This window comes from Nannobrachium achirus, assembly GCF_963921795.1.
Source record: "Nannobrachium achirus genome assembly, chromosome: 1".
NCBI classification, from domain to species: Eukaryota; Metazoa; Chordata; class Actinopteri; order Myctophiformes; family Myctophidae; genus Nannobrachium; species Nannobrachium achirus.
In genome coordinates this window covers 56,076,006-56,090,346 of record NC_137810.1, presented here as the reverse complement: position 1 = coordinate 56,090,346, position 14,341 = coordinate 56,076,006, and the positions used below count along the sequence as shown (strand labels likewise).

The window sequence follows — 14,341 nt, the reverse complement described above, 5'->3', positions numbered from 1 at the left end:
CGTTGCTATCGCTGCTGTCGGGCAGAAATGTCCTTTATCTCCATGTTTTTTAATTGTTTAGTTTTTTCTCGTAAATTAGTGCCCTACTTCAATGGTTTTCAAACTTTGGGAATTTGAAGGTCTCGCCTTAACTTTGACAGTGGTTCCATTTGTACACTGTCAAAGTTAGACTTGTAAGGGGCAATTTAGACCATAAAGGAACCTAGAGAGTCCCTGAAATCCACTTTGAGAACCACTGCCCTACTTGATCATACTACAGCAGTAGTCACACAAAAGCATTCGAGCTTGTAGATCTGCTACTTTAGCTGTTTTTGAATCCTTACTATTTGAATCTTGAAAAGTAACAGTTTTGGACATATGAGGTTTTCACCCGACAGAGGCGTTATGGTATACTCTAAATGTCTATACAGTACATAATTGAGTAATTGTGCTAATTGTGTTTGTACTCAAATGGAAGGTACTCAAATGAACAGCATAAAGTGATTTCAGGTTATGCTATAATAGGATAGTATCACTATCATGGGAGGTCTAGTAATGGAGATAAAATGGAGTCATAATAATAATAGACTGTAATGTAATGATGTAACAAACATTGCTTTGCTAAGAAGTGGGGATAGAATTTACTACAGTTGTTAGACTGGAAGTCCCATGGTGCTCTTACATTACATTTTGTTTGCATAGTTCAGAGCAGAAATGGACACTCTATAACCCACAGTTTATACACGCCATTAAAAGAATATGCTATCATGGACTGGTCGTAAGGGCAGAGTTAAGTGGAGAAAGAGCTCCTTTTTTATCACGCTGACTCACTTGTTGTAAAATAGGCTTAATTAGTCTAAAAGCTTTTTGGTGAATTATATTTTTGGCGTCACGAGAGCCTGACTGTTCTGCATCTTTGTTCTTGCAGATATCAACGAGTGCACGGTGATGCCAGACCTTTGCAAGAATGGTCAATGTATCAACACTATCGGATCATTCCGCTGTCATTGTAACGTGGGATACAAAACGGACTACACTGGAACCTCTTGTGTTGGTATGTTATTTCACTTCTTTTAACTATTAAACCCCAGATACTTCAATAACTGGAGCACCCCAGGGCTCTATGCTAGGTCTGCGCCTTTTTCCCAACACAAAATCTGTAAATATTATAGTATAAGATGAATAAAGAAACATGCCTCCCTGTCAGTGTGGATTTTGTCGACTAAAACTATGACGAAAAATGTTTGTCGACTGTGTTTTTTTCACTGACGAAAACTAAATAAAAACTAAGCTGTGATGACTAAAACTAAGACAAAATATATTGACAATTTCGTCAACAAAATAAAAACTAGACTAAAACGTTAGGGAGGGACTAGTGGAGAAGAGAGTCATTTTATGTTAGGTTGCTCACAGGTGTTGCATGCTGAAAATAGCCGATCTACAAGCTCACAACGCGTCGCAGCGCGACACGTTGTGAGCTTGTAGATCAGCTATTCTCAGCACGCAACCAAGTGTAAAATCAGTCATTACGGTGCCATCAAGGCCTGCCAAAATACATTTCAGTTGACTAAATCAGCTGTAGATTTAGTCGCCTAAAATCTTATGATATTTAGTCGACTAAATTTAGACTAAAACTAAAACTTTTCAGGTGACTAAATTATGACTAAAACTAAAGGACATTTCATTCAAAAGACTATGGCTAAAACTAAATCAAAAACTTGCTGTCAAAAACAACACTGCTCCCTGTATCACTAACATTGTTTGTTCTTTTCCGTGTATTCCAGACCTGGACGAGTGTGCTCAGTCTCCCAAGCCCTGTAATTTCCTGTGTAAGAACACAGAGGGCAGCTACCTGTGCTCCTGCCCCCGAGGCTACACCCTGCAGCCTGATGGAAAGACCTGCAAAGGTATGTGGATCAGCCTGGGTCAGCCTCCATACCTCACAGTAAAATACAAGTGTTCATTTTAAAAAGTCAAAGTTTCAAGGAGAACTTACTGCGGGATTTTTACTGCACTGCGTCAGTATGTAGAGATATTCTCCAGTCTTGGTTTTGTATACTGTGTATTTGGCTATATTAGAGGAATTATAAAAAAAATAAAAAAAACGGGTCTTTTTTTCCCTCAAAAAGGCTTGCCTGTTAACACACAGACAAATCTACATAAAAATCGAAATGGTGCCTAAAATTCATGTTTTGGGCCATGTTGGTAGAGGAATTATAAAAAAAAACTGGACCCTTTTTTCACCGGCATACGGTGGATTCTTATTCGGGACACATTGAATTTTCAAAAAAATGCTGAATGCCGACTTTTCCTCAAAAATGCCCACACAATTCACCTTTTGGGCATTTGGAGAGCTGTCTATTATTGTAAGAAGATAATTGAACAGTTTAAGGCTGGGTAATTTTATTCCTTACAGTGTATGTGGTTCTGGTTTTATGATGCCTGCGTCGTGTGGTTCTGATATATCCTGCTTCTAATGTCCCCTCCACAGACCTGGATGAGTGTTCCACCAAGCAACACAACTGCCAGTTCCTCTGTGTCAACACTATCGGAGGGTTCACCTGCAAGTGTCCCCCTGGCTTCGCCCAGCACCAGACTGCCTGTATCGGTGAGGAATGGAGCCCTATACTGTAGACATAGAAATAGAAACGTTCTGAACAGACATTTACGCGAGGCGTTGTGAGCATGTAGATCTGCTATTCTCACAATAGAACAGTGTTAAACAAAATGTATTGCCTCAACTCTTAGTGCTCATCAGGGTGGGGGGGGGGGGTCCCCAGTTAAAATATGATTATTTTGGGGGTCGTCGCCTGAAAAGGTTGAGAACCACTGGACTAGTTGACTGTTAACACAGAAGTAGGGTGTCTACAACCTACAACCTATCTATAGATTGTCAGCTCCTGTCTAAACTTAAGAATGTTAATACATTTGTATCTTAGCTTCCTCCAGATCAACAAATTAAAAGTGCATGAGTAAAATGAAATCAAGTGAAGCCACATTGTAACACAATCTCTTGTGACACCATGTATTGCGTGACTTTCACAGTCACACGATTGAAATTTGATTGAAATCTTAAACAACCATTTCCTCCCACCCCATCATCCATCCCATAGACAACAACGAATGTTCAGCCCAGAGCAGTGTGTGTGGCTCCCGGGCGGCCTGCGTCAACACCCCTGGAAGCTTCAACTGTGAATGTTCCAAAGGCTTCTCCCTGGACTCCACGGGCGTGGAGTGTGAGGGTAAGCAGATCCAACCGTGTCACACACATTTCTTTAGTGATATCTGAAAGGACAGCTGTCATGTCAAGGTTAGAGAAGAAGCAGGGCTCTGAGCAAACAATTCACCAGTCCCAGTCCCCCAGAGAGTCCCGACTGGCTGGTAACGTCTTAAGCTGGAAATGTGCTTCTCCAAGGTGCCTTTGAGCTCGGCACATAACCCCCGTTAGCTCCAGTTGACTAGTGGCAAAAAAAATAAGTTGTGATTGTACTGCACAGGTGTGAATACAGCAGGGTTCCCCAATAGGAGGCCCGCGGGCCCCCACCAACCCCAGTAATAATGGTGGTATAAGAACAGCAACACGGGTCGGGTGGAAACCTCGTATCTCCAAATTTGTACGTTCTTTTGCAAAGTAAAGCCCTGCTTCATCATTCAAGGCCGTCTCACAAAAGTAGTGAAAACAGCAGATCTACAAGCACACAACGCCTCGCACCGCGAGGCGTTGTGTGCTTGTAGATCGGCTGTTTTCACTAGTTTAAATCATTTTTAAAATGATGAATGCAAAACCAACGGTTTTGGACATACAAGGTTTTCACCCGATAACGACGATATCTGAACTGTCGCTGGAGTAGCGGGAGCGCCACCGTCGCCCCCTGCAATGCTGTGGCCCTCGGCTTGGTACCCTAGACATAATTCGGCCCTTGGGGAAAACAAATTGGGGAACCTTGGAATACAGTATGTGTATGAATTTGAAGAACAGTAGGCAATGCTCAGCAGAACCCTTTCTACTAGAAACGATACGGTATTTCAGGTTGTGTTATGTCCATATGGAACGGGATTATATGGTTAATGTTAACAGTCACTGTGTTTTGCATTTTGCTCAGACGTGGACGAGTGCGGCAGTAACCACCGCTGTCAGCACGGCTGTCAGAACATGCTGGGAGGCTTCCGCTGTGGCTGTCCTCAGGGCTACGTCCAACACTACCAGTGGAACCAGTGTGTGGGTGAGTTCCAGCCACACATTATACAGTTTTTTAGGTTTTTTTAGAAACCTTTTTTATTATTTTATTTTTCTTTACAGATTATACTGTTTTTCTAGATAGATATTCATTTGCATTTGTTATATTGCTGTTGATGTACTGACATTTGTTTATTATTGTGATATTTGATCTGCTTATTGTAAGTCGCTTTGGATTAAAAGCGTCTGCTAAATGCCTAAACTGTAAACTGTATCTCTCTTCCAACAACAATAGCAAAGAGTTGTAGTCATTTTTCCTCAACCTGTGGGTCTGGACCCCCAGGGGGTTGGTCTCCACATGATTTTGAGGGGTCCCCAGATGATTAACTTAATGTGCAACATTGTTTTCTCTCTCAACAGTAAACAAACCAACATAACACTTAAAGTGTATAGAGGGTATATGCACATTAGACATTACAGTGACAATTTAAGGACTTTTTAATACCTCTAAAATGACAAATTAAACATTGGCCAAATTGTCAAATAGTAGAGGGAGAAATTGTGAAAATAGACGATCTACATGCTCACAACGCCTCGCAAGTTCAACGCGAGGCGTTGTGAGCATGTAGATCTGCTATTCTCACAATAGAATTGTGTCATACATAATGTAATACCTCAACTCTGAGTGCTCGTCCCCCATTTAAAATATGATTAACCACTGGTCTACTGCAGTGTTGTTTTGGACAGCAAATTTAGATTCAGTTTTAGTCATAGTCTTTTGTAATTTAGTTTTAGTCATAATTTAGTCACCTGAAAAGTTGTAGTTTTAGTCTAATTTTAGTCGACTAAATATCATGAGATTTTAGACGACTAAATCTACAGTTGATTTAGTCAACTGAAATGTGTTTTGGCAGGCCTTGATGGCATCGTAATGACAGATTTTACACTTGGTTGTGTGCTGAAAATAGCAGATCTACAAGCTCACAACGTGTCGCAGCGCGACGCGTTGTGAGCTTATAGATCTGCTATTTTCAGCATAACACCTGAGAGCAACCAAACATAAAATTACTCTCTTCTCCACTAGTCCCTCCCTAATGTTTTAGTCTAGTTTTTATTTTGTTGACGAAATTGTCAATATATCTAGTCTTAGTTTTAGTCATCATAGCTTAGTTTTTATTTAGTTTTTATTTATTTTTCATCGGTGAAAAAAAAACGCAGTCGACAAACATTTTTCGTTTGCAGTGTCTACTGCAGTGTTTTGTAACCTCTCTCTCGCTCCCTCAGATGAGAACGAGTGCCAGGGCGGCTCCATGTGCGGCTCAGCCTCCTGCTACAACACGCTGGGCAGCTACAAGTGCGTGTGTCCGTCGGGCTTCGACTTTGAGCAGGGCGCGGGCGGCTGCCAGGACGTGAACGAGTGCTCCATGGGCAGCAACCCCTGCAGCTACGGCTGCTCCAACACGGACGGAGGCTACCTGTGTGGCTGTCCTGGAGGCTACTACAGAGCTGGACAAGGGTGAGTGAACCATCACATACAGCAGGGTTCCCCAATTCGTTTTCCCCAAGGGCCGAATTATGTCTAGGGTACCAAGCCGAGGGCCACAACATTGCAGGGGGCGACGGTGGCGTTCCCGCTACTCCAGCGACAGTTTTTGTCGTTGTCGGGTGAAAATCTCGTATGTCCAAAACCATTCGTTTTGAATTTATCATTTTAAAAATGATTTAAACTAGTGAAAACAGCCGATCTCCAAGCACACAACGCCTCGCACCCGCGAGGCGTTGTGTGCTTGGAGATCTGCTGTTTTCACTACTTTTGTGCGACGGCCTTGTATGATGTGCGAAAGAACGTCCAAATTTGGAGATGCGAGATTTCCAACTGACAACGACGATATACTAGTGTTGTTGCTGCTCTTATACCACCATTATTACTGGGGTTGGTGTGGGCCAGACAGTAGCCCCCCGCGGGCCGCAAATGGCCCACGGGCCGCCTATTGGGGAACCCTGACATACAGCCTCACATACCTTGGAACAGTGGTTCCCAAACTTTTTAGCTCAAGACCCAGAAGATAAATTTTACCCAAGCTCATAGTTTGTAGATCATCTATTTTCACTACTTCTTAAACATTTGTTTTCTAATTTATGGAATTTCTTAGATTTTTGATCTTGAAATTACTGGAAAAAAATATATATCATGGAAATTGTTTTGAATTAATGTTTTTTTTTTGCTTTTTGGGAATGTTTTTTGAAAATGTTTTGAAATCTCTCCTGTCTTCCTCTATGGCTCTCTCTCTCCAGTCACTGTATAACAGGAGCAGGGTTCCCAGGTCAGTTTGGTTCGGAGGGTGAAGATGATGACAGTCTGTCGCCCGAGGCCTGCTACGAATGTAAGATCAACGGAGGAGGAAAGAACGGACGACACAAACGTCATGCTGGCGACAATGACCTCAATGAGGTACTACATTTATTATGTTATTATTATTATACGTTATGTTTCTGTTGGCATTCAAGCACTAGAAATGCTCTTCTTTAAATGGTTCCTATATTTAATCTTTAAATAAAATTACAGATGAGTTGCTTCATCTTCATGCAAAGTGCAGCTCCAAAGTGCTTTGAATGTCCTAATTCATGAATGTCATATTAAACGGTGCTGGATGTTGATGCTACTGAATGGAAAGTCAAGCATTGATCTGTTGGACATCAAGTTAAAATTTACAATTTAAGCATTTAGCAGACGCTCTTAATCCAGAGCGATTTACAATAAGCAAAGACGGCACAAGGTAATACATCAAATGCATAGAAATAATAATCTAAAAAACATAGGTAGACCAAGAAACTATTCAATAAAATCAAAAACAATCAAAACAATAATCTGTACATCGAAGCAATACACACTATATCTTTGATGTACGATAGGATGCCAAATCTAAATTGCATTTTAGCCTTTGCCCATGCATGGTCATCGAGGGCGGGCAAGTGCTACGGTAAGTGCTATGGGCTAACATGGAGTTGCTGTGTAGTGTGAACATGTGTCCTCTGTCCCGTTGTTCCACATCTCCCTCACTGACCTCTCCTCTCCTGGCGTCTCTCCAGGTGAGCATGGCCAGCGTGGACACCCAGGCCTCCATCCCCATGAACATGTCTCTGGTCTCGCTGCTCAACAAGGAGCCTCTGCTGGAGCTGCTGCCGGCGCTGCAGCCGCTGGAGCACCACGTGCGCTACGTCATCACGCACGGCAACGCCGACGAGCACTTCCGCCTGCTGGAGCGCCACGACGGCAAGAGCGTCCTGCGGCTGGGCAGGAGGCCGCCGCCCGCGGGCTCCTACCGGCTAGAGATCGCCAGCCTGCCGCTGTTCGGGCCCCGCAGGCTACGCCAGCTCGAGGACCAGCACGACAGCGACTACCTACTGGGAGAGATAGGAAACGCCCTGCGGATCAAGCTCCACATCCACCTGCACTGAGCATGAGTGCTGCTCGCAAGCCTGCCCTGGACTGACTCCCTCCTCCCCCAAGTCACCTTGTTGATCTCTACCCTGACCTTTTGTCCTGTAACCCCCGCCCCGACTCCCTACCCAGGACCATCCCCACAGACTGGGGTAAACAAGGGCTATGAAAAGACTGAGTCCACCAGCCCACTCTACCACCACTTTGTTACTGTTTATTTTATTGTCTGTTGTTTCATGTTTTGTTTTTTTACCCTGACTACAATTTCCATCGTGGCCATCTGCTATTTCGCTCGTCCCAGAACTCTTTCTCCACTGTGAGAGCCAGTGGAAGAGATGACAAGAGAGAGGCAGCCGCTTGTATGCACCACAGCCCCTCTCAGATGACACACCCGATTCTCAAACCGCACTTGCGCCCCGGGTTGGTTGCAGGTTGCTCGGTAGCTGTCACCAAACGTGGCGCTCAAGAGTCCCCTGAATACTGATTGCCAAAAGCTCACTGAGCTGAGCGAGCCCAGATGGCCCCATAGCCACTAATCCAGAACGGATAATAATCAGATGTTTTCTAAAATGACCATTCATAATCCGAGACTTAAATGTCAATTCAACCAAAATGCAAAGACATGTGAATGCTTTGAAAGGCTTGAGCCAAGTGGTGACTTCCTCAAGCCTTGGGTTTACCAAGTGTTCGGTTTGAGATGAAAAAAACATCGTTGTCAGAGGTCGGCATGGAGTGAACGGTTTTAGCACCAGTGGTCCAAACACTCTTTCCCCTCTCTGTGATCTAGGTGAAAACACAACGCTCGGGAGCAAGGTTTGTCGCGTCTCTCTGCCCTACTCAGTATTTTAGTGTGTCATTTAATGTATTTGTACTGTTTGAAAAATGTTCACAAGAAGGACTGCAACATTTACACATCATTTCAGGTTCTTTCAGTCAGTCAGTAGAGTTCTATTTAGCTGCATTCCAACTGATTCTCAGAGGACCGCCTGTATTCCATATCGATGCAACTGAACTGTTGTCATGGTCTACACTCAGTGACAAGCAGGGACTATTAGTGTGTGTGTTTGTGTGTGCGTGCTGTCGTGTTCTGGTTACCTCAGTGCTTCTCAGTTTGTCCATTATGAAAACCGTGTTGTGATGCTGCCTCCATACAAAAGAGGGCACTGTTACCCCTCAGCATCCATCCCACCCAGGAAGAACAACTGTCAGTGTGTGGCTCAAAACATCAGTCATGTCAGAGTTTTATTTATCCAGTAGAAGTCTAGATAGCTGATTCTACAGAGTGAAAAGTTCTTTATTGTCCTAGTGATGTCTTTGAGTGCTGCCAGAGCCCTCTTGCTACTGTTTGCGCAGGAGCTTGCAGACACAAGCTCCTGAGATGTTGAACTTGATCAAATGAGTTCTCTGACTCTGATTTTATGGATGAACCATCTCCTAAGCATGGATAAGGACAACTGGAGACTGAATTCAGTAACAGCCTCAAAAGATAAAGATCTAAAGAAAACATCTTCCTAAGCTTGTACTAAATGCTAGTGTTTAGGTACATTTTACAGACAAACATAAAGGGCATGCGCAGATGCACACCAAACCTCACTGAAAACAAATGTTCATCAGGTCATCTATCAATTGTCATACATTTCTTGTCTTGAAGAGAAGAAAGGGTGCTAGATACTACCATCTCTTACGCTGTACAAAGAAAATGCAGTCTCGAATCTGGATTGCAATCGTGACATTTTTTTACTAGGTATTTTTGTTGTTTGTCTTTTGTATTGTCTGAATGCTGAAAACCATTATTATCAAACTTGCTTCTTGAAATTTTAATTGTATATTTTAAAGTGAAATGTAGATTTTTTTTTCTTTTTGTTTGTTTTATTGTTTTGTAAAAAAGAAAAAGAAAAAAAGAAAGCGAGAACACAATCATCAAGGCTGCCAAACCAAATACTTATTGTTGAACCAAGATTGAAGGCTTTTAAGTGCTGGTGACTTTGTTTTTGCTCAGAAAGAAATCACTGAAGTGGCATCCTCTTCTTTGACTGTCTTGGTGAATGGGATTGAAGAGCGCGAGAGAAAGAAAAAGCACAGCAAACATAATTAGTAACAAATTATATTGCCCAGTATCTCAGAAGTTGACACTGTCTCAAAATGCCTAAAGGACCAATGCATACTTGACAAGTCCATCTCACACCTTAGTATTTCCGGTGCTATATTACCATGTTACTCTGAACATTCAAGGTTGCTGCACTGTCCCACAGCCTAGGCATATATTTATAATACATAACCATCTTTCTAACCTGGGAACTTTGTATACTTTGTATCTTTTTTGTTTTGTTGTCAGTTTGTAATTTTTTTTATTTTATTTTTTTATTTGCCACTACATTTTAAAGGAATGAATGTTGCGTGTGCATACTGTATCTCAGCTTCAGTATCAAACTTGAAACAATGTTATCACTTTAGGTAAATGCGTCAAGTGCCTTTCATTAATCAAAACAAGAAGAAGAAGGAGCTGAGTTATAGCTGGTAAAATGTTCTCATATCGGTGAAGATGACAAGCTGTACACCTGTAGATACCAGAATCCACCCGACAGTTGAAATGACAATCAATCAATGACAACGTGTCTTATCGACTGAGGCTAAACTGATCAGCCTTTATGGGCAATCTAGTAATTAGATTTATCTCTATGCAAGGACAAAACGAATTACAATATCAATCAGAGTTTGCCTAATTTTGTAATCTTGTTGTCCAGTGACATAAATGGCAATAAAACTATTGTGGGTTATATTTTTAAGGATTGTGTCCGAAATTATTATTTCTTTTCTTGGTACCGTGGGCAAATGCCCCTGGCTGATTTAAAGTGATTAATGGGGTGCAGCATTGAGCAGCAAATGTTTTATTGATTTTCCATGATGAACAATGTGGACAGTAGTACACACGCTTCAGCAAACAAGGGAAATTGGAAGGATTCATTGAAGAAAAAAATCCTTTTATTAATTTCACTGCTTCAACCCAGCAGGGCAAAAAAACAAAACGGTCAGAAAAATATCTACTTAGAAAACACAAAAAGCAAAGCTGCCCACTTTGCCTCCCGAGTCTGGGTGACTCGGTATAGCCCAGACTATTTAAAAAGATTCTACGGTCCAAAGATATGATTTACTGATATATACAGTAAGAGGGCGAAACACAGAACATTTTCAAAAAGGAGACTCCCAAACTTGAGTCAAGAATAGAAAAATAAAGCTTATTTTTTTTAACCCCTTTCTTTTACACCACGACTTTGGACAGTACACAGCATCACCACGCCCGTCAGGTCAGCTATAGCAAAGAGTGCAACCATACATGAAACATAAACACTACATACATTAAGAAGAGATTATAGAAGAGATACGGTATGGCTTTTCTGTTATACATAGACCGTAATACATAAAAACAACAAACACAAGATTACTTATGGAGACAAACTATGCATGGGCCTTCATAAAGTATCTACAACTGGAGTGCCGCCCTAGGACCAGTTTGGTCCATTTTCTTTTTATTAATCATTCAAAAAGACAAGAAAGCCTATCAATAAATACAAAAGACAAAGAAGAATATGATCCGTGAGAATCATTCTAGTGCTGTACTACTCTATATGACGCTTTAGAGAGGACAATGGTTTATTAAAGGGGCAGCTGCTTATGTAAACTGTTCATAATTCTGCCAGTCAAGTATCAGTAGTCAACAGTGTACATGTTATATTGTGAACTATGTAAATGACTGAAGCTGGGTTTCCCAAAAGTGTATTTTTTTAAGAATCTCAATACCGTAAGCTCGATAATTAAGGGAAGACCTAGCCCTGGAGGTGATGTGCTAGGGGTGGGCGATATGGAAAAATACAATATCACGATATTTTCCCAAGCAGTATCACGATACACGATTTTATCACGATTCTTTTTCACGTTGGTTTGATGGTTATTTTTCAAGTTACTTGACAAAAACTAGACCCTCCTTTTGGGAGGTCTAAATTGAACTGTACAAGTATGTAACTCTTGACAGTATACAAATGAAACCAAATGGACCCTTACGGGTCCATTTGGTTTCATTTGTATACTGTCAGAGTTAAGTGGAGACCTTGACATTTTAAAGTTTGAGAACTACTGATTTAGACCAAAATGCAGGTTTAAATTGAATTCTGCAATGAATCTCTGTATTAACGATTAAACAGAATTTTTTACAAGGCTCCCTCAATTGTATCACGATATATACGATATCTCTGAAAAGGCATATCGTGGAGACATTGTATCGTCTCCACGATAATTATCACCATATCGCCCACCCCTATGATGTGCTGAAATGATGCGGTAGATTAGGTTAAGGCAGCAGTGCAGCTCAATCCCTCATCGCTCTTCATCTAAGATCTAGGGTCAGGGTGAGTGGATACTTCCCAGAGACTCCAGCTGTCTCCGTGGCTTCTTGTTCCATGTGGCCTAAGCTGCGTCTCTTGATGGAGCAGACTTCATCAGTTCTTTTAGTTATCGTCGTCTACAAAGTCCCACTCGGCATACAATTATTATGCAGAGATGAGCGTTTGAAAAATGTATTTGAAATATACATTTTCATTACTTTAAATCTGTATTTGACAGGCCTGAATAAATGCCCCTTTTTTGTAACAAGATACCACAAGATAGTTGTTGTAGTTTCAAAATATACAAAATACTTTGGTTAAAAAAAAGAAAAAAGAAAACAATCAATAGATCACAGTCAACATTTCCCCCAAAGAGCTTTGTAGCAATAGTATTTAGTTAATGTTGGTCATTTCAATGTGAGAACCAGCAAATTCAAAATTGGAAGTCTGTATCTTCACTGGAAGTCATGTATCCTATGTTCCCCGAGGAAGTTCTGGGTTACTTGTGGTGTACCCAGTTCTCATTGTGTGTCAGGAGCCTGTCAGCTGAGTAGCCTACATTTAGCATGCACATCAGTGGTATCAGTGGAATTCTAAGGGGATGCGCCCGCACGGGGGGCCCTCATCAGGGCCCGCTTAGCCCACCTCGAAACCTATATTTTAACGTTCACTTTCATCACTATATACAATAAGGAGATTTATAAGTAAAATCTAATCTCAGTGGCCCCATCTAAAGTCATCAAAATTGGCCCAGATTACTTACATGTGCAGCCCTACAGGTCATCTTGTCATTCATTTTTAGACCATTGTATTTTCTATATTTTGAAAACACAAACTACATGTATTTTAATTCAATACATTTTTGGTACTGGTATTTTGTACTTTATTTTGATGCAATTGTTTTGGGGGTATTTGTATTTTGCCCATCCCTCTTCATTGTCCATCTTTGTTGTCCATTAGTGTACACTCAAAAAGATCCTCCCCTAACTAAAGACCCTTTTCAACTACAGGGCCGAACCAGAACTAGAACCAGAACCTTCCAGAACCAAGAACTACTCGTGAAGTTCCGGGACCAAGTTCTAGGTTCTGGAAAAGTTCTGGTTCCACCATCATAGTGGAAAAGGGGCTTAAGTACACACCAGTATACGCACCAGTGTGTCCTGCACCTTCCCCTCTACACCCTCCCCTCCCCCTATACTATACCAGTGCATAATCAAACTGTCCTCGCTCGAAGCCGTCCTTGTGGTCGGTCCAGTGCGACGCGGGCATGCGGCTGTAGGGGTCCAGCAGGATCCTGAAGCACCTGACCAACAGGAAGACCAGGAAGAGCAGGAGGAGACCCACGAAGGCAAAGGCGGTGCGCTGCTCAGAGTCCACCCCGTGGCTCATGGGCAGCGGAGGGCCCACGCTGCTGCCCGAGCCACCGGGGAGAGAGGAGCCGCCTGGGGACAGCAGCATCTCGTAGTCCAGGGTGGGGGCATCGTTCATCCTCCAGGCGACCCGGAGGCAGGGCTTGCACACTGACTGTATGGTGGCTGACTGTATGGTGGCTGACGGTATGGTGGGTGCTGTGGATGGAGGAGTTGGGAAGGGCGGGAAGCCGCTCATGTGGGGGGAGTTCGGGACACGTCTCGGAAAGCAAGAGGGCTTTATACAGCACTAATGAACAACCTTACACAGCCCTGATGGAATACTAGCACACACCGCACAACAGAATGTACGCCTGGCGATGCAGAGGAACTCAAGAGCAATTTAAAACGTCCTTTACTTGCAGACCTTGTTTGTCGAGGGAATGGGCTGCGGATGGTATGTGATCCTTAAAGAGTGACGGTGCGTATGTGAATAGGTAGTTAAGAACTATGTTCTTCTAAGTAAGAAATGTGCGAGCCAATCCCCAGTTTAGTTACTGTGCTGTGTTTGTCTTGAACCGTGCGTGAGGTCACCAGGATAAGACCTACTCAGACTCACTGACCAGTCTACTTTTTTCACAACTAGGTCAGCCAATGTGACATCCCCAAGACGGGCCCGGCCCTAATCTGCCGTGACAATGTGATAGACATGCACACTTGGACATTTCACCTCATGCACACCCTTTTCTTTTTCTGCACTCACACATTGTGAATAATTGGCTGGGCAAACTAAGACAGCCTCCTATCCGCTGAGTTCCCAGCGGCGGTAAAAGTGACGTGTATTTATCTGACCTAGCTACGGTGCCACATCAGGACACGTTGTTATTCTTAGTCTGAGCAGACGAGACATGACACTGCCACCTGCCGTGTCAAAATACATACACACACGTTAATCAATCCAAATTAACGCCACCTGGCAGACCCCGGAGAAGCTCACTGGTCTCTGTTGGAGCTA

The 14,341-nt window shown here is 42.6% G+C and overlaps 2 protein-coding genes across 2 annotated transcripts in view; one reads left to right on the top strand and one right to left on the bottom strand.

Annotated features, from left to right (window-relative positions):
- Positions 1-7,615, top strand: part of fbn2b (fibrillin 2b) — a gene marked incomplete at both ends in the record, with an annotated part of 110,306 nt that extends 102,691 nt beyond the window's left edge. The window contains 8 exons of the mRNA XM_080736369.1: positions 908-1,033; positions 1,764-1,886; positions 2,471-2,587; positions 3,093-3,221; positions 4,083-4,202; positions 5,441-5,672; positions 6,452-6,608; positions 7,247-7,615. Of these exons, the coding sequence (XP_080592495.1) occupies positions 908-1,033; positions 1,764-1,886; positions 2,471-2,587; positions 3,093-3,221; positions 4,083-4,202; positions 5,441-5,672; positions 6,452-6,608; positions 7,247-7,615 (1,373 nt within the window). The remainder of the gene's footprint in view (positions 1-907; positions 1,034-1,763; positions 1,887-2,470; positions 2,588-3,092; positions 3,222-4,082; positions 4,203-5,440; positions 5,673-6,451; positions 6,609-7,246) is intronic.
- Positions 7,616-13,174: 5,559 nt separating this feature from the next.
- Positions 13,175-13,504, bottom strand: LOC308283420 (cortexin-1-like; the record flags this gene model as incomplete). The annotated part of the gene is made up of 1 exon (XM_080723851.1): positions 13,175-13,504. The coding sequence occupies exon 1, from the start codon at positions 13,463-13,465 to the stop codon at positions 13,175-13,177; it is 291 nt and encodes a 96-aa protein (XP_080579977.1). The 5' UTR covers positions 13,466-13,504.
- Positions 13,505-14,341: the final 837 nt, after the last annotated feature.